The sequence below is a fragment of the Mus caroli genome, unplaced genomic scaffold (assembly GCF_978045245.1).
Source record: "Mus caroli unplaced genomic scaffold, Mus_caroli_1 scaffold_5, whole genome shotgun sequence".
Lineage (NCBI taxonomy): Eukaryota > Metazoa > Chordata > Mammalia > Rodentia > Muridae > Mus > Mus caroli.
In genome coordinates, this window is record NW_028227260.1 from 6566135 (window position 1) to 6587018 (window position 20884).

A 20884-nucleotide genomic window follows, 5' to 3' on the forward strand; every position below is an offset into this window, starting at 1 on the left:
CAATTAAGCTATTGTAATTGCTTAGATTATATTAATGATGATGATGATATCTGCAATTGTACTTTCTTTCAAATTATGTGCTTTAAATATCTCCTCACCAAGTGGTTGCCACTATGACAAACTATTTCCCCTTGAAGTCTTATCTTCTAAGACTTCCTTTCTCTTGAGCATCAACATACCATGTAACATAAAAAACAAAAATCAAAAAAGAAAAAAACAAACAAACAAACAAAAAAACAAAACACAAAACATCATAAGGAAGTCTATATCTGATCTCTGCTTACTTGTGTCCAGATATCAAAATTCTATCTCTTAACTCTACAGCTTTATAATTCATCCATGATTTAGTTTATTCTAAAGCCAGTGGACATATGTCCTAATTGACTTCTATCCTAATGATGAGAAGGTACATAAATACTAACACTCAATCCATAATTTCTTTGGGGTGAAGGATTTTCCTTTTAAATTTGCCTTTAAGAGTTATCCTACTACATGCCAATATATTTGCATGTTAATCCAGTAATCTGATTAGACGTTTTGATGGTCAAGAACATGCTCTTAGACATGATCACCAATGAAATGACTATACTTTTTACATGTAGGAAAATAACTAATAACATTTCTGATAGATTTATTGAGTTGGATGAGAATCAGACAGAAAACAGAATATAATATGTAGGCTTTCTGATCACTCTCCTCTCCCAAATTCCTCCCTTTCTTGTCCCCATTCCCTCTTCTTAAAATCTCTCTTTCCCTCCTTTTCCTCTCACTCTTACTCCTTTACTTTTTTCTCTTATTCCTAAGAGTTTCATCATTCTTGCCCCAACTCACTTGGCCATGTGAATCCCAATGGGTATTATTAATACTGTTAGAATATTGTTTTCCTACTCCTGTACCTGGGATGCCATTGCATTTATTTATGCCTCCATTAATTTATGTCAGCGATGTTTTTGTATTTTCCAGTTTACAAACATCCCTCCTATTTAGTTAACATATACATAGCAACTTTAATTTCTTAAATTTTATTGAAGATGGATTTTTGTTAGTGGGATATAAGTATGTGTGTGTGTGTGGGGGGTGTCCAAGCATACGTGTGTAGGTCAGAGAACAGCCTAGAATATCATTTCTTACATACTTTTTTTTTTTTTTTTTTTTTTTTTGGTTTTTCGAGACAGGGTTTTTCTGTATAGCCCTGGCTGTCCTGGAACTCACTTTGTAGACCAGGCTGGCCTCGAACTCAGAAATCCGCCTGCCTCTGCCTCCCGAGTGCTGGGATTAAAGGCGTGCGCCACCACGCCCGGCTCTTACATACTTTTCTCCTTTCTCTTGATTCAGATTTTCCTTGTAGCCTGGTACCTCACCAGGTAGCCTAGACTAATTGGGAAAAAAAGCTGCCAGGGATTCACCCATCTCTTCCTCCCATCTTACTATTGCTGGGATCATAAGCTCTCTCTGTGCATGGTGTTCTCTATATCGAAAATTGTGCATTCAAATATACTGATGTGTGTTTCATATACTTTGTTATTCTTATGCATGCTATTAAAAAGTTCAATAGGCTCATGTGCTTTTAGACATAAATTTATGCTAACTATAGAGATAATGAGCCAGTCAATATATAAAATGTGAACTAAGACCTGCATTTAATCATTCTGTTTTGTTTACAGTTGTGGTAATGGTAGGTTTGAGATAAATGCCATTTCAAAGAGGATGTTGAATAGAATCAGTTCAGTGGTGGTGAATGCCATGATTCAGATTATTGTAGAGGAGTTAGAGAGATAACTAATCAGTTAATAGCACTTGATGCTCTTGAAGAAGACCTGAGTTTGGGTCCTAGCACCCAGATCAGGTAGCTCACAGCTCCCTGTAATGTCAACTACAGGAGATATATACCCTCTTCTGTCCTCACATGCACAACCCCCATAAACATGTGCACATGAATAAAAGTGAATTAAAAGTTTAAAGAATATTTGTTGAAAGAAAGACTAATATTCAGTTTGTAATTTTTCTATCTCCTTGATAAAATGAGCCTGTAATGAACATATGCCATGTTCTCTTCCAATATCCCTGTATTATTCATAATTACTTTTAAATAATCTTATTCATATAAGCATATGTATAGTATAACGTGTGTTTGCATTTACCACAACTTTCTAAGCTAATAAGAAACATTACATAATTTAAAATAACTATGTTTTATTCTATTTAAAAGTAACTATCAAGAAGGAACCTTGTATGACACCAAGACAATTAGTCATTAATGTCTAGTTTTGTCCCAGATATTTTCCAACATCACTTTTAGGTGAAAGATTACTTGCAAGAACAGAGCAGTCTTTGAATTCCAAAATGAAATGTCATGTTTTTTGCTGCTGTCACAAATAGACAAGTATGACATTTTCATTTCGCATTTTATTTCTTGTAAATAATTTAACATGTCTTCAAGTATCACAATTGCCTTGGTGTAAGTCCCTTGTATGGAAGTGGAATATTAAATATATGTGGTTGCTGCAAATAGAAGTTAAATTTCCTTTGGAAAAAGACATTTACCTAACAGAATAATCATTGCTGCTGGCTCACAGGTCCACCTCAGTACTTAATTGAGACTTTCTTCCTAAGTGATTCTAGGTTGTGTCAAGTAGACAGTTAAAAATTAACCACCACAGTGAACTGCCTTTATGTCTTCCTTAGTCTTCCTCATCTGTAAAATTGACAACAGAATAATACCTACTCACTGTGGAATGACATACAGTGCTCACTGGCACACAGTGAGCTTTCAGTGTTTTAGTTCTTACTACACATATATGCTAATCCCTTGCTTTTACAATAACCCATTTTACTAGTTTGTATCCATAAATGTGAATTCATTCAAATGAAATGCTCAGGATTGAAGCGGTCAGATGTTAATGATCAAGAAATGTATGGATAGTGTCTCCCTGATGGCCATCTGATTCTTAAGTACTTACAACTGTAGACTAAAGACCTACAAATGAAGTTTCAAATTTTATCTTAAAAACAAAAACAAAAACTGAGCCAGGAGGTGGTGGCATATGCCTTTAATCCCAGCACTTGGGAGGAAGATGCAGATTCCTGGTCTAGAGAGTGAGTTCCAGGACAGCCAGGGGTACAGAGAAACTGTCTTGAACCCCCCCCAAAAAAAACCAAAACACAAAAACAAAAAACAAACAAACAAACAAAAAACCTGATAAGTGCCAGCCAATTAGACAGAAAGGACTCAATTTTCCTCTTGTGAGGATTAAGGCAAGCAATGTGGGTGTGCATGTTCATGCAAAAAGATACACATGCTTGTGTGTATGCATCTTAAAGGACAGAGGACAAGCTCAGATGTTCCTCAAGTGCCATCTACTTTTGTTGAGTCAGGGACTCTCACTGGCACACAAGTCATAATGTATGTTTGAGGTGGTTTGTCAGGGGTTTCCAGTGCTTTGCATATCACCATTACATTGGTGCTATGGTTACAAGCATGTACCCATACAAGTAGCTTTTTAAAAATTGCGGTTTCTGGGGATTGAACTTGAGTCCTTGGACATACAGGAAAAAAACATTGCTATCTCCCCAGCACTTTAAATTGATAATGTTAATGTGCTTAGGATTTAGTAGCTTAAAAGTATTTTAGCTTCCAGAAATATGCCCCACACTGTCACTTAGCATGAATGACAAAAAAAAATTCCAATATGGCACAGCATTATGAATGTTTCCAAGCTAACTGTATATATAATAATATGCAACACACTGACAACAAAGATGTAAAGTTTCATGTTTCTTCTTTAAAATGTTATAACTGTAAAAAATGTTATAAAGTGAGTTTGAGGAATATTTTGAAATGGCTTTACCTTTTTTTTTTAACATTCCTATCCTCTTACCACTTATTTTCTATTTTGCTTTATAAAAATTCATGACATTTATCCGATAAACCAATTTAAAATGATGCATTTCTTTGAGGAGAGAGGCAAAAAAGTAAACATACAAATTTTCATGGCTTCCCTCCATGTTGTCTAGTTGATTTCTTCCTAGCAGAAAATAGATTTGTGATAGAACTGTATAACCAGGAAAGAGACAGAATAAGAGAAAGGCTCCTTTTTCCTAGGAGCTTTGATGGAGGTCCAGTGCTAAACTCTTTCATTCAGAGCTTCCTGGCTGGTTGTTTACATAGCCAAAAGGGGTGTTACTTGATTCAACTGAGAAGAATTTGTCATGCGCAAAGGAATGCATCTCTGGATTCTGTTGAATCCAATGAGATGGATTGCAACAGGTTTTTCCTATCTCAGAAAGCATTCAGGGAAATGTCCATGGAGACACTTAAAATACTCCACAGGAAAAAACAAAACAAAACAAAACATGAAGCAGGGGATCATCAGACAGTGATTTTCTTGTTGACAAAGGCAAGAATATCAGTAATATCAGTCTAGTCCTGCATCTCTGAATAGATGAATCAATTCTTATTTTGATCAAAGTACACTGAAAACATGGCAATTTTTGCTTTACATCTAATTTACTCTGGCAACAGTATAGATATTATGTGACATTTCTGCCAGTGTTTATATCTGAATCTTAGTTGGTTTAGTTTGTTTTGTATTTTTGTACACGGTGTGTGTGTGTGTTTGTCCAAGCATCATAGTATATATAGAAACAAAGGAGTAAATTCAGAGGCATTATAAGAATCTGCTTAGCATATGTATTTAAAGCAAAACCATCGCTGTCCATCCGGAACCCCAGTTTCAGCCTTATGCTGATCCAATGATCCACATTTGCTCATCAGCATAATAATATTTAGGCAATGTCTAAAATATTGATGATCTAATGATTAAAGCAAAGCAGTCAACCAAATGGCCAGTCGAAAAAAAAAAAAAAAAAAAAACTTCTGCTGATGAATTCTGCTAAATGATCTGAGCTTATATTTTCCAAACTCAAAACTCTTTGGAGGTAAGTTATCATTGCTTAATTGCCATTATTCAAAATACTAGTGGGAAGTTATCATGCAGTTCTGGTTTAATTTTTTTCTTTGCAGTCTCATCATCATTTTCATTTTGTTTACATCTCTAACCACAGATGTTGATGGAGCTGTAATGTTGCTTCAATGTCTATTGCAATATTTTTATTGCATTCTGCAGGTCCTCCAGTAAACGTTACTTGCAATATTTTTATCAACAGTTTTGGATCGGTCACAGAAACCACCATGGTAAGTGCTACAGTTCCACTGGCAAGAGAAAAACGTGACTCAATTATGCCATGAACACAACCTGTCAAATTTTCTATTGTTCAAATTACAGGACGTCCTGTAAATGTTACCTGCAACATATTTATCAACAGCTTTGGGTCAATAGCAGAAACTACAATGGTGAGTGGGACTGAGCATTGAAGCCATCGTGTGAAGGAATGGGATATGGGATCACAGCACTATTGCATATTTATGTGACATTAACTGAGTGCCAAACTCTAACCTCACCATCCTCTAAAAACAGACATTTCTATATCTTCATTTCAAAAAGTCATTCATTAAGGAGCTACAACTTAAAATCCAATGAATCTTTACCTATTACCCCAAGGCAATTTTATAACATATAATTTTTGTTAGATTTGTCAGAATGAGTATCAATCTCCAATGTTTCATAAGTTTGTATTTTTTAAGTTTGACATATGATTGTCATTGTTAGTCTTTTACTTATTACAAAAGCTGAGACAACATTAAGCCTGTCTATTGCAAGTTTATGATACCACAAAAAGGAGAGATTCAGATTAGCACAAGTACACACACCCATGTTCATATATGTACACATAATTTTCTTGGCAATAGAAGGTAATATCAAGTTCACAGAAATTACACAAAATATTAACAGATTTGAAAAATATAAACATAATAAAATATCCATTAAAATACATAGTGCAAAAATCTTCCAACTATTTGAAGTAGATTGTACAATGTGCTAATATGACTTATCAATAAAATGGCCACGTTGCAAATGACTCAGACAATTAGATCATTAGCTAACCCCACATAGCTCTAGATTATATCATGAGATTACATCTAGGGTGAAATTTTTCCTTGGACTCTGTCTGGTTTATTAAAAGTTCTTAGTTGCTTGCTCCTAATTTACATGGTTATTAAATCATATAGCAACATTATTGGATGAGACCAAAATGAAACTGTAGTTGAATTTGATTGAGTGTTATACTAACATACATACTACAAAGTCTCAAGAGGTGAAAAATGAACATACGATGTCATTGATAAATAAAAAAATTAGTAGATTTTCTCTTCTAGGCTTCTAAGCTCGTGTTTAGTGAATTACTGTATTTTGTGATGTCTTTGATACTAAGAAGAATTAATTTAGTCTACTTGTCAACTTTATTGGCAAAGCATAAAATATAATGTATATCTATTACCCATTTTGACATCACTCTGAAGCAGCATCTTCCAGAAGTAAGATTTTTAGCAAGATGTGTAGTACATTGAGAATTTTACCTAAATAAGCTACTTTTGATAGGGTTATAAGAAACACAAAACAAAACATGAACAGAAAAACACAACTCTAGGCTTGACAAACAGTTTCTGTCACTCCTATTGCTTTTCCTTTAAAAGAGGGACACTGTTTCCAGTAGCCCACTGTCACCAGCTTTACACGATGGCATTCAATGACCATATTTGCACGACCTAATGCTGATTGCATTACTTAGACTCCTAAGTTGCCTTGATTAAATCTCCCCCATTGCATTTTAATCTCAATCAAAAATGTAAATATGCACCTTTTCCATGTTCATTAATACAAGAAGCTAAACATTTAAGGAGATGAAAATGGAAGGTATGGATACTCAATTTTCCTCAGTCTTTAAGATTTACAGAGCTGTTTAGTAATTGGGCTGCTTAGGTGCTTCTGGCCACTTAGTAAGTGTCCTTTGTCATGTTTCCAATGGGGGGGAAAGGAAACTGTTGCTCAAAGGTAACATCAGCAGCCTGTTTATCTGCTGTGTAAGGCAGATCAAACTGCATGTTTAGAAGAGTGTTGCATAGTGTGCTTCTTTTATTTCACTTATTAGCTTTTGATGTAATGACAAGCTTCTTTCGGTTTTGAAAAACACATGTACATGTTGTTTTCTAATGGCTTTGATATGAAACAAAAAAAATACAAAAAATGGTCATGTTTCTGTTCAAGAAGAAAATCTCATGTCACCTAGGGTGAGAATTGGCAAACGCTTCCTATAAAAAGACAGACTTTAGACCTTGGGAGCCAGATGGTTTCTCTCATGCCTACTCAACTCTGCCCTTTGGGCACAAAAACAGCCATACTAATCGTGATCAAATTGATATGAGTGCACTCCAATAAAACTTTGCTTGCAAATTTAGACTGGGTCAAACATGCCAACCACGGAAGTAAGGCATTTGTAGTTAAATATATGATATATTGATAATAGTGTGAAAAATATTGTTAAAATTTCCTGACTTCCAAGAGGATTAAGCTTGCCTTGGTGTCCACCTGATTCAACTTGTCTTAATTGAGTCAGGCTACAAAGTAGCACAAACTCAATGGTTTATAAACAGCAGAATTGATTTCTCTCTTGGAGGCTGGAAGCCCAAGAATTAGGTGCCAACAGCACATCAGTGTTGGTAAGGGAATTATTAAGGTTAGAGACTGCTGATATTGTGTGTGTGTGTGTGTCTGTGTGTGTGTGTGTGTGTCTGTGTGTGTGTGTGTGTCTGTGTGTGTGTCTTCCCATTCTAGAAAGTTCTCATAATTGAATACTATCCTGCTGGGAGTCAGAGTTTTAAAACTAAGATTTAAGAGGTTATAAATGTTTAGCCTAATCCACGCACACATGTTGTCATAGCCCAAACTTACTTTCCCAAATCCCCAGGATTCTACAATTAATAAATTTGTTGATACTTCCCCAAAATTTGACTCACAAAAGTTGTTTAAAAGTTAAACCGAACTTCACCTAATTTTAGTTTCGATCAGAAATGTTAACCTTTATTCAGATCAATAAATAATGGAGGACATCAATTAGTGTTATCTGTAGTTTCTGGAACTATTTTTCCCAAGAGTGCTTCCAAACTGAGTTTCTGATCATATTTGTTGTTCTCTGTTTCTTTCAATTTCATTTTCCCACAGTGACTGAAGTAGCATTATTGAACGATTTATTTTGGTTGGATGTTTCTAAAGAAGAGGTGATAATTATCTGTTTCTGTCACCTTTCTTATGGTATTATACGACCAGCCCCTCCCATGGTTAATGAAATCACACTGATTTATTGTAAATACTGCTTGTTGACAAAGTATTGGTTTACTTACAGAATCAATACAAATGCTCCCTTCTTTGATACAAGTATTGGAGTGATTCACTCATAGAACAGCATATTGTTGTTTCTTTAAGGAATAGTTTTATGGATCATCATAATGATAGGTTACACAATAATATGTTTATTTGTTCCTTAAGAGGCACATGAATTTGTTGCTGTTTGGCCCTGTACTATGGTTGTTCAGCAGATATAGTTTTGTATGGTCTTAAAGATGTAGGAGACTAAGAAGGGATATACACTGACACAGGTTATTCTCTGTTTTAGAAATATCAGTTTATCCTTTCCTTTTTTTCTTTCTCCCTTTTCTTTAGTTGATGATGACAATTGAATTGCAAGATAAGGAATATATTTACCTTCTTGTCTTTCTTAAGGTTGAGGAAGAAATAGAAAATATTAGCAAGATAAGTAGCAGCCAAGGGTATTTCGTACCAACTGTATGCCACTCTCCCAAAGCCTGATGCATCAGAAAATGGAGATGATAAACTTTCTTCCCATCACCAAATGACTGCCCAAAGAGATGGCAGTGGATTCTATATGACTTGGGCCTGTAGTCACCTATATACTACCCATGCTCCAACAGTAGATTCTGAGTCTTGACATATTTAAGAAATGTGAGGGATAGATAAATGTACTTGAATGTATTTTTTTCCATTCCTACTGCGCTACTAGGAGTTACTTTGCCACTAATCAGAAATTGCCTTCCTAAGAAACTCAGAGAAGACAGAGCCTGACATGGATGCATAGCACTTTCCTTTAAGTCAGTCACTGAATGAGCATGTCACAAAAAGATGCTGACTGATAAGAGATAGCATATTATTATGTTTCTTATTTCTAACATCTTAAAGAATAATCAGCACATTGTCATAAACTAGATATTTTGTTAAGCTGATACATAAGATGAACTTGCTCTCTAAATTAATAGTGAAATCCTTATGTCCACATTCATCATAAAAAATCCAAGTTCTCTCGTTAAAACTAATACAGTTTTGAGATTATGAAAATATTTTTAGACTGTAGTCAGGTTTAAAAACCAAAGTTGTAATATAAGCATTATGGAGAATCAAGGAGTTGGGTTGTCATATCTGATATATTTATAATTAGATTGAAAATTGCACACATACCAAGCAGTAAGAAGTAATGACTGGGTTTGATATGCATGTGTATGGGATAAAGTGGCCATCTTTATGTACAAATTCAGAGCTTGGTATAGTAGTACAAAATAATTCAGCCTAATGAAACAATGTCTATGGAGTAGGCCCTGCTTTATAAGGGATTTGAAAAAGAAACTTGAAAAATTCTAAATTTGACATAAAAGACTATTATGGAATGTAAGAACACATATTACCAGTTTTAAGACCATAATAAAGATTATGCAGTTTATATGTGTATATTATTTTAAATGAAATATATCCACATACATAATATAAATGTTTCTATCGCCTTGTCCAATGCTCAGAGATTCAATAATATAAAAACAAATTTTAGTACAAGGAAATATGTCATTTAGTTGAAGTAGAATTTGTCCTTAGAGAGTACAGGCAATGTAAAAGAGAAACTAGTCTGCATTTAAACATGTTTCTCAGTATTTACTTTCCTTTTAATAGTTTATTGAGCCTGGAAGCAGGAGAAAATCCCAAGAAGGATTACAGAATTATATAACCACTCTATTATGATCTATGCTATTATTAGATCATGAATCTATTTGTAAATAAAGAGAAATGATACATTGATAAATTATGTGTGCCAAATAATTATCATACATTGGAAATCATAGTGAACCTGAACACAGGCATAGCTGCAAAAACTTGTCTTTGTTTATCTAATTTCTCCTTGGACATTCCTTTTAAAGATACCTTTTAATACTTTAAAATTTTAAGTACATTTAACAGTTGTTATCTATTTCAGAATAGTGTATTTCATCACAAAAATATCATGGATAAATCCTAGTGACTATATATCCAAAGGAGTATCTACTTATAAAGGTCTCATATATATTTTATCTCATATGTAATCATTGGATACAAATATTTTCCCTTTATGCATACTGGTATTTATGCATAGTGAAATTTTTATTTTAAATGAACTTTCGACAATTAATGGTCTTGTGTTTCTTCTAAAGATTTAAATAATACAAAGAAACATTTTATAATTATCTCAACATAAAATTCAAAATAGAAAACCAAGAACCACAGGGGAATACTCATGGGAATTTTCTATGAAAACATATGTGGAGATATTTTTCTTAAAAGTTACCATTTTAACATAAGCATGTCACCAAATTAATATCCCCTATGTGGATCAATAGACAGGGTTAAATTATCTCAGGAGTACAGGAGGATAACAAGGATACTATATTTGTGATTTTGTTTTCCAGTGATTTCTACCTGGCTTCTCATGGCCTTTTACACCCTAAAATACATCCTAGGGAAGATGCTGCTGTTCTCTAAATATTTAACTCTTTCACTTTTATGTCTAGCAGCACATACTTCCTGGAATTAGAGCATCTCTAGATTTGGTAGGGGAGAAGAGCCTCTTCTTTCCTTTGTGCAATTGAAACAAGCATATACACTCTCCCAACCCACCAAGAATTCTGTTAAGAATGTATTCTCACCAGGGGCCCAGCAAACACAGGAGTGTATCCTCACAGTCAGCTATTGGATGTATCACAGGGCTCCCAATGGAGAAGCTAGAGAAAGTACCCAAGGAGCTAAAGGGATCTGCAACCCTATTGTTGAAACAACATGATGTACTAACCAGTACCCCGGAGCTCTTGTCTCTAGCTGCATATGTATCGAAAGATGGCCTAGTCGGCCATCACTGGAAAGAGAGGCCCATTGGACTTGCAAACTTTATATGCCCCAATATAGGGGAATGCCAGGGCCAAAAGAATGGGAATGGGTGGGTAGGGAAGTGGGGGGCGCTATGGGGGACTTTTGGGATAGCATTGGAAATGTAATTGAGGAAAATATGTAATAAAAAATATTAAAAAAAAAGAATGTATTCTCACTATAGGAAACAAGAGGGTAACTGGCCCCATAAACTGAAGAGGCCTCATTGCCTTTTTTGGGAAATCTTAAAAGCATGTCACATATACCCAATACAAACATGAACATGGTGTTGCATTTTTAACTGTAACTTCTTTAATTTTCACAAATTAGGCTTTCTTGCTCACTTGTCACACAAATTTTGAATGGTTCAGTAACAGCCATTCCCAAATAGACACTGAACTGCTAATAGTCTCTTTCCTATCATAGTTCTCTGGTCTCTTTGTGTAACTCCCAAAATGAACAATGAGAAGTTTGAGGTCCTGCTATTCACTTTGTCTCTCACTGGGACAGCCATTGAGCTGACAGGTCAGGGTACTTATTGAACTAAGCCACCAAATGGCATCATCTCTGATTTGAAGATTTGCTGTGAAAAAATTCCAAATAAATGTCACCTTCTAAGCCTCTTCAAGTTAGAATGTTCATGATACTACAGTGGAAACCCTTCGGTAATCACTTTTAATAATGCAGGCTCTCCAAAAGATCTCATGGTTGATCGTTTATTTGCAATAGTTGAGACTTATTTGATTTTTAGCCAGTTCCAGCCTTACATTAGGCAACTTCCCCAACAACTACGATATTCGAAGTGTTCTATGAGATTGGTTACCAGTAGTCTGCAGTTTCAAAAAATGGCATAGAAATTTTAATAGGTTAGTATATCCTCATCTCTAAAACTTTTATTTTCTTTTGACTATAAGAGAATTAATCAAAATAAGCTATTATTTGGCAGTTTCCATTTTACTTGGCAGATTGAACAATCACATATATTTGCTTACAAATAAGGGTACTGTGATAGTTTTGAACCTAAAGTAGAAAGTTTTTAAGAAAATAAGACAAAATAATCAACATTAAAGAAAAATAGTGGTTAAAAATATCTAGAGTCCAAGGATGTGGAGATGAAGCCAACAGGGCTTAAGTGAAAGGTATGAGAAGAAAGGAACAAATGAATGTGTCTCTCACCTTTAATAACCATGAGTGACAGGAATGAGTAGCTCTGAAACCACAGTCATGATGGACTAGAGGCTCCTGATGATGCCTCAGAGTCTAGATCATCAAGTTAGTTGGTGCTTCCATGAACCTAAAAGTCTTTTAACACAAGCCCCCAGGAAAGCAGTTACAGTTGCAAGCTGATTCATTAGCACAGAAGGAAATACCTGGATCAAGTAGGAAAGACAAGGCTTTACCTGAGGCTCCCACAGGGTGAAAACCTTTGTCTGAAAGTTTTCGTATGGGAAAAACATAAACAATTTCTGTTTGAATGAAGCATCAAGCTGTCTACTGTAGACATAACACATTGAGGGAATTCAGTGAAATATCTAAGAGCTTTGAAAGTACTTAGTTGTGAAAGAACCATTTTGTCACCATGAAGTGTCTTAATGTTTTTAAGATTTTAAGAATATTGATCTATCATAATATGGTTTTATATGATTTTCCCTCCCAAATTACAGAGTGAGTTTTCTTCTGTACATAGCATCTAAGCAAAAAAAAAAAATAGTTCAATAATCTTGTCATTTTTGATAGAGAAAATGAAGCAGGTTTATTTGGTAATCTGCCATGACACATCAACTTCTGTACTCATCATTGCCCTTTTCTACAGAAAAATCATCTTCATTTAATACAACTTCAACCAAGAAATAGTAATTCAAGCACAAAAGGTCAAGAAAGTCCACATGTTTAATTGGTGTTCTGATTTGCTTGTATCTCTTTCTTTCATCCTCTCCAACGTAAATTCTAGTAGATCTCAGTGATGTATTTTGATCAACGTGTACAGAGAATGGTTTGACCAGACAAAAACACTCTATCAAAACAGAAAGACTGTGAGAAGAAAAATTGAATAGATTTCTTCAGCCAGGGTGGGCAATAAGTGGCTCTTGTCTATGGCATCTCTGTAGGACTACCGGGTGAACATTTTTCTGAGACAGCAGTGGAACGATTCACGGCTGGCATACAGTGAGTACCCAGATGATTCCCTGGATTTGGATCCCTCAATGTTGGATTCGATTTGGAAACCAGATTTGTTCTTTGCCAATGAGAAGGGTGCCAATTTCCATGATGTCACCACTGACAACAAGTTGTTGCGGATTTCCAAAAATGGCAAAGTGCTCTACAGTATTAGGTAAGCTGTTGGTTTTATCACTTCATTTTTCAAGGCCTATATAGATGTCTGATTGTTCAGGACAGAATTTTATGAATATATGACTTTGTGGTTTCTTGTTTATTATTTGAATCTTAGATATATGGATTTCAGAATATCTCAAGGTCTAATAAGTATGATTCTTCACAACAAATATGTATCCAGTTTGTTTATGGGCAGGTGATTATGGTATTATATAAACACCTAAGTAAATGTATTAAATCAAGAAATTATTGATTCTTCAATCTAATTACCATGAACCATAGTATGTGATTTCTAATTTCAGTTATTCTATTTTTCATTTATTCATTTTTTTATTGACTTTACATCCTGATTGCAGCTTCTCCTCCTTTCTCTCATCCCAGACCCTCTCTCTCCTTCTCATTCTATCATATCTCCCTTCCTTTTGCCTCATGGTGGGTAAGGAGTCCTGTAGATATCAACTGGCCTTGGCATAAAAGTTGGAGTAAGACTTGGCTCATCTTTTTTATTAGTTATTTTCTTTATTTACATTTCAAATGTTATCACCTTTCCTGGTTTCCCCTCTGAAAACCCCTATCCCAACCCCCCTCCTCCTGCTCACCCACCCACCCACTCTTGTTTCCCTGTCCTGGCATTCCCCTACACTGAAGCATCTTAGGCTCATTTCCTATTAAGACTAGACAAGACAGCCCAATTAAAGGGAAAGGATCCAAAGGCTGGTAGCAGTCATAGACATCACCTGCTTCACTTGTTATAGGTACCACATGAAAACCAAGTTACACATCTGTGGTATGAGTAGGGAGCCTAGGTCCATCCAATGCATTCTCTTTGGTTGGTGGTATAGTCTCTGTGAGATCCTATGGGCTCAGGGTAGTTGATTCTGTAAGTGTTCTTGTGGTGCCCTTAGCCTCTCTGGCTCCTTAATCCTTCCTCCCTTCTTCCACAAAATTTCCCTAGTTCTGCCTAATGGTTGGCTATGGGTCTATGTATCTGTTTCCATTAGCTGCTAAGAGAATCTTCTCAGAGAACAGGATCCTGTCTGGAAATATAGCAAAATATCATTAATAGTCTCAGGGAATGGCTATCTCACATGGCATGGGTCGAAAGTTGGGCCAGTCATTGATTGGCCATTCCCTCCATTTCTGCTCCATTTTTTCCCCACACATCTTGTTAGCAAGACAAATTTTGGATCAAACTTTTGTTGAGGGAATAGGTGTCCCTATCCCTCCACTGGATGTATTGCCTGGTTACAGAAAATGGCTGTTTCAGGTTCCATATTCCCTGTTGCTAGGAGTCTTAGATAGGGTCATCCTCAAAGATTACTGGGAGTTTCTCTTGTCCTATGTTTCTAGCTCATCCCAGAAATGCATACACTCTGATTTCAGTTCCCTCTCCTAGTTCTCACTCCTTCCATACTCCCCCACCTCTCTCCTCTATTCCCATCCTGCAGTACTCTCCCCACCCAATCCCCTCCCTGTATCCACACTCAATAGGTAATCTATTTCCCTTTCTCAGTGTCTACCCCTCCCTTGGGATCCTACATATTACTTAGCTTCCTTGAGTCTATGGTTTGTAGCATGGTTATCCTGTACTTTATGGCTAATATCCACTTAAAAGTGAGGGCATACAATGTGTGTCTTCCTAGGTCTGGGTGATCTCACTCAGAATGATATTTTCAAATCCCTTGCATTTGCCTGCAAATTTCATGATGTCCTTGATTTTAGTAGCTGAGTACTATTCCATTGTGTAAATGTAACACATTTTCTGCATCCTTTCTTCAGTTGTTGAGGGAACATGTAGATTGCTTCCAGTTTCTGGCTATTATTTATAGAGCTGCTATGAACACCATTGAGTAAGTGTCCTTGTGTTATAGTGGGGGCATGTTTTGGGTATATGCCCAGAATTAGTATAGATGGGTCTTGAGTTAGAACTATTTACAATTTTCTGAGAAACCACCAAATTGATTTCCAGAGTTGTTGTACTTGTTTTCACCCACAACAGCAATGGAGGAGTGTTCCTCTTTCTCCATATCCTCACCAGGATGTGCTCACTTGAGTTTTTGATCTTAGACATTCTCACTGGTGTGAGGCGGAATTTTAGGGTTGTTTTGATTTGTATTTCCCTGGTGATTTAGGATGTTGAAGATTCCTTTAAGTGTTTCTTAGGCATTAAAGATTCTTCTGTCATTAATTTTGACTAGCTTCGTTCCCCATTTTTAAATTGGGTTATTTGGGGTTTGGGTGTCTAATTTCTTGAGTGCTTTATATATTTTGGATATCATCCCTCTGTTGAATGTAAAGTTGTTAAAGATCTTTTTGGTATTCTGTGGGCTGCTGTTTTGTCTTTTTTAATTCCTTTTTTAATATAATTTATTTATTTTTATTCACATTACATCCCAACTGCAATCCCCCTCCTCCCATTCTTTGCCCTTATAAATACCACTATTACCTCTTCCCCTTCTCCTCAAAGAAGGGGAACCCCCTCCTTGGGAACTAGCCACCCTGGGACATCTAGTCTCAGCAGGACGAAGCACATCCTCCACTGATGCCCAATCGGGCCTTTCAGGTAGGGAAAGGAGATCCGATGGCAGGCCAACAGTGTCAGAGACAGTCCCTACTCCAATCAGTAGGGGACTCACAGGAAGACCAAGCTTTACTTCTGCTATAAATGGGAGCAGGCCCAGATCCAGGCCCTACATGCCCTTTGGTTGGTGGTTCAGTCTCTGAACCCCCATGGTCTCATGTTAGTTGACATTGTAGGTTTTCTTGTCTTGTCCTTGCTCCCACTGGCTTGCTCAATCCTGTTCCCCACTCTTCCATAAGACTCCCCATGCTTCATCTGATGTTTGGTTATGGGTCTCTGCATTTGCCTCCATCCGCTGATTGATGAAGCCTCTCAGGAGACAGTTTTGCTAGGTTCTTGTCTGATCATTAATAATGTCAGGAGTTGGCTCTCTCACAAAAGATGGGTACCAAGTTGGGGAAGTCTTTAGTTGGTTTTTCCTCAGTCTCAGCTCCATTTTTATCCCTGCACATCTTGTAGGGAGAACAAAATTCAACTGGAAGGTTCTGTGGATAGGTTGATATCCCCCTAATTCCACTGGAAGCCCTACCTGGCTACAGGAAGTGGCCACTTCAGTCTCTATATCCCCTGCTGGTAGGAATCTCAGCTAGGGTCACCCCCATAAATTTCAGATAGCCTCCCCAATCCAAGTCTCCAGCTAATCACATATATGGCCCCCATTAATTTTTATTGTCACTCTCAGCCCTCTCCCACCCCTCCCCTGACACTTGATCACCATTCCCAGACCTCTACTCACCTTCTCGTCCACTCGGTGCCCTCTCTCTATCCACCTCTGATAACTATTTTGTTTCCTCTTCTGAGTGTGATTCACATGTCCTCCCTTGGGCCCTTGCTATTGCCTAGTATCTTTGGGTCTGTGGATTGTAGCATGGATATCCTGCATTTTATGTTCACACAGGTGAGTACGTACCAGATGTATATTTGTGAATTTGGGTTATTTCACTCAGGATGATTATTCTCAAATTACATCCATTTGCCTTCAAATTTCCTGTTGTCTCTGTTTTTTGTTTGTTTTTTTCAATTCAATTGGTGATTTTTTTAAAATGTATTTACAATTCAGCCATTGCCCCCAATCCCAATCCCCCCTCCCACAGTTCCTCATCCCTTTCCTCCTCCCTGCTGGCTCTGAGAAGATGGTCCACCACCACCAGGCCTCACTCCTCCCTGGGGCCCCAAGTCTCTCCAGGATTAGGTACATCTCCTACTGAGGTCAGGCCAGGCAGTCCTCTGTTATATATGTGTCAGGGGCCTCAGACCAGTTCATATATGCTGTCTGATTGGTGTCTCAGTCTCTGGGAGCTCCCAGGAGTATGGGTTAGTTGAGACTGCTGGTCTTCCAATGGGGCCATCCTCCTATTCTGCTTCTTCCACCCTTCTCCTAGTTCAACCATAGAGCTCCCCAATTTCCAATGGTTGAGCGTAAGTATCTGCATCTGTCTCAGTCAGCTGCTGGTTGGGCCTCTCAGAGGACAGCCATGCTAGGCTCCTGTCCATAAGTGCATCATGGCACCGGTAATAGTGTCAGGGCTTGGTGTCTACCTATGAGGTGGATCCCCAGTTGGTCTGGTTACTTGGCTACCTTTCCCTCAGTCTTTTCTCCATTTTTGTCCCTGCAGTTCTTCTAAAAAGGAACAATTCTGTGTCTAGAAGTACCAGAGACAAGAAGTCAGAGAGTCTCAGGAATCAATGGGAGTGAGCCTAGATGAAATGACCAACAGTGGGGAGAAGGAACTCAAAGAATCTACCTCCAATAGATAGACACAGCCTCAGGAGGAGGGATGGTGTTACCAACCCACTGTCTTTGTTTTTAATAGCTGAATAGTATTCCATTTTGTAGATGTAGCATATTTTCTTTTTTTACTCTTCAGTTGAGGGACATTGAAGTTGTCTCTGGCTATTACGAATAAAGCTACTATGAACATAGTTGAGCTTATGGTATGGTGAAACGTCTTTTGGGTATATACCCAGAAGTGGTATAGTTGGTTCTTGAGGTAGATTTAGTCAGAATTTACTGAGAAACATCCAAATTGATTTCCAGAGTGGTTGTACAATTTTATACTCCCAACAGCAATGGAGAACTGTTCTGTTTCATTCAAAACATGAGCTGTTGCTTGAGTTTTTGAACTTAGCCATTTTGACCAGTGTATGGTGGAATCTCAGAGTCAATTTGGTTTGCATTTCCATGATAATTAAAGAGATTGAACATTTCTTTCAGTGCCTCTCAACAATTCAAGTTTTCTCTGTTGAGTATTCTGTTTAGCTCTGTACCCCATTTTTTAATTTGGTTTTTTGTATTTATGGTTTTTAATTTCTTAAGTTCTTTATAAATTTTTTATATCAGCCTGGTGTTGGATGTAGTGTTGATGAAGATATTTTCTCATTCTGTAGGCTGCCACTTTGTCCTATTGATGATGTCCTTAGCCTTGCAAAAGTGTTTCAGTTTCATGAGGTGAGGTCCTATTCGTTAATTGTTGATCTTATTCCCTGAGGTGTTGATTTTCTGTTCAGGAAGTTGCTTCCTGTGTTAATGTGTTCTCTGTTTAATGATGAGGTATTTGATCCACATGGACTTGAGTTTTGTGCTGGATGATGAATTCTATTCTATTCTATTCTATTCTATTCTATTCTATTCTATTCTATTCTATTCTATTCTATTCTATTCTATTCTATTCAAATTCTTCTATACGCTGACATCCAGTTAGACCAGCACCATTTGTAGAAGATACTTTAGTTTTTCATTGTATGGTTTTGGCTTCTTTGTCAAAAATCAAGTGGTTGTAGGTATGTGAGTATATTTCTGGATCTTAAATTAGATTCCATTGATCAACCTATCTGTTTCTGTGTCAATATCATGAAGCTTTTTAGTTATTATTGCTTTGTAGTACACCCTGAAATGGGGGATGTGACACCCCTAGAAGTTCTTTTATTGTACAGAATTGTTTTAGTTTTCCTATTTTTGTTTGTTTGTTTGTTTGTTTGTTTTTCAGTGATGATGTTGAATATTGTTCACTTGTTGGGCAGTGTGCACCAGGGAAATAAAGGGAGAGGGAGAAAACCCACGTTCTGGTGCTCTGGGCAGGCAGACTCAGGAGGACTGCCTCACAATTTCCATGCAGCCATGTGTGGGAGTTGGCCTGTAGGAAGCCACTGGATCCCATGTTGGGGGGGGGGAGGGAAAAGGGGCAGTCCTAGGTCTCTGGGCCTCATGGAGGCCAGAGATAGCAGGTTCTCAGTCACGGGCATTCCTTGCTGGATACCACAGAAGAGCTGAGAACAAATGGGAAACCGGGTGAAGCTCAGTCATCCCTGGGGCCAAAGGAGGAGAGGGGGTTCTCGATGGTTCCAGGTGGGAGTCCTTGGTCTGATCCTTTCCGTGGCTGGAGCACAGGATGGCCTTCTGGTGGGAGGTCAGATGTGGCTCATTAGGAGAAAGCCTGTCCCATCGTTCAAGCACAGCGGGTCTTCATCAGAGAGAGTCTAGTTTTAGAGCTTTACTGTAGAAAAGCAGGAAGAAAGAGAGAAGGTAGAAAGATAGAGAGGCCAGTCATGGCCACATGGAGAGAGGGGTGAAGGGAGAGAGAGAAGGAGGGCTAGAGAGTAAGAAAGGTGAGAGCTTAAAGAGAGAGAGGAGGGACCAAGCAGCCCCTTTTAAAGTGAGCTAGACTATCTTTCTGTTGCCAGGTAAATATGGGGAGGAGTATACCTGGCTATAGTCAGGTAACTGTGGGGGTGGAGTCTAGCCAGAATACCAGGAGCTTAGAACATTGTCTGTGTGACTTATAGTCACAGAATTATGGAGTTGGGGGCTCTGTGGTATCAGACACCTGTCTCTGGGAATGTGGCTCACTGTTCCATGCCTTGTAGAGTTTTCTACTGGGTGGCCAGAACAAGCCTCATTCAACCAGAATAGGCTGCATTTCACAGCCCCATTTCATAATCAGAAATGAATTGTGTTGGAATTTTGATGGGAATTTCATTGAATCCGTAGCTTACTTTTGGTAAAATGGCCATTTTCACTATGTTAATCCTACTGCTCCATGAGCAAGAGCTATCTTTTCATCTTCTGATATCTTCTGCAATTTCTTTCTTCAGAGACTTGAAGTTCTTGTCGTATAGGGTTTTCACTTGCTTTGTTAGAGTTACTCCACGATATTTTGTATTATCTTTGGCTATTACAAAGGATGCTTTCCCCCTAAATTCTTTTTTGCACTGTTTGTGATTTGTATAGAGAAGCACTACTGATTTTTTAAGATAATTTTGTATGTGGCTACTTTACATAGGGTGTATATATGCTATAGAAGTTCTCTGGTAGAAGTTTGGGGGTAATTTATATATACTATCTTATCCTCTTCAAATAGCAATGTTTTGACTTTTTCCTTTCCATTTTGTATCCCCTTGATCTTCTTTGGTGGTCTTATTGCTCCAGCTAAAACTTCAAGTACTATGTTGAAAAGATAGAGAGATTTGGCTCCTTTGTCTTGTCCCTGGTTTTAGAGGAACTGCTTTAAGTTACTTTCCATTCAATTTGATGTTGACTGTTGGCTTGTTATATATTGTTTTAAATGCATTGAGGTATGGAAAGGTATGTTGGCTTTTGTCAAAGGCTTTTATTAAATCACCTAATGAGATGATCATGTGGGGTTTTTTTTTCAGTTTGTTTATATTGATGGATTTTCAAATATTGAACACTCCCTGCATCCCTGGAATGAAGGCTACTTGGTCATGTTGGATGATATTTTTGATATATGTTCAGTGTGCAAGTATTTTGTTGAATATTTTTTGGATCAGTACTCCTAATAGAAATTGGTCTGAAATTCTCTTTGTTGAGTCTTTG

The 20884-nt window shown here is 37.3% G+C and overlaps 1 protein-coding gene across 1 annotated transcript in view; it reads left to right on the forward strand.

The window, feature by feature from the left end:
- The window catches only part of Glra2 (glycine receptor alpha 2), a 200747-nt gene that overhangs the window by 31930 nt on the left and 147933 nt on the right, over positions 1 to 20884 (forward strand). The window contains exons 3-4 of the mRNA XM_029472935.2: positions 5127 to 5194; positions 13244 to 13467. Of these exons, the coding sequence (XP_029328795.1) occupies positions 5127 to 5194; positions 13244 to 13467 (292 nt within the window). The remainder of the gene's footprint in view (positions 1 to 5126; positions 5195 to 13243; positions 13468 to 20884) is intronic.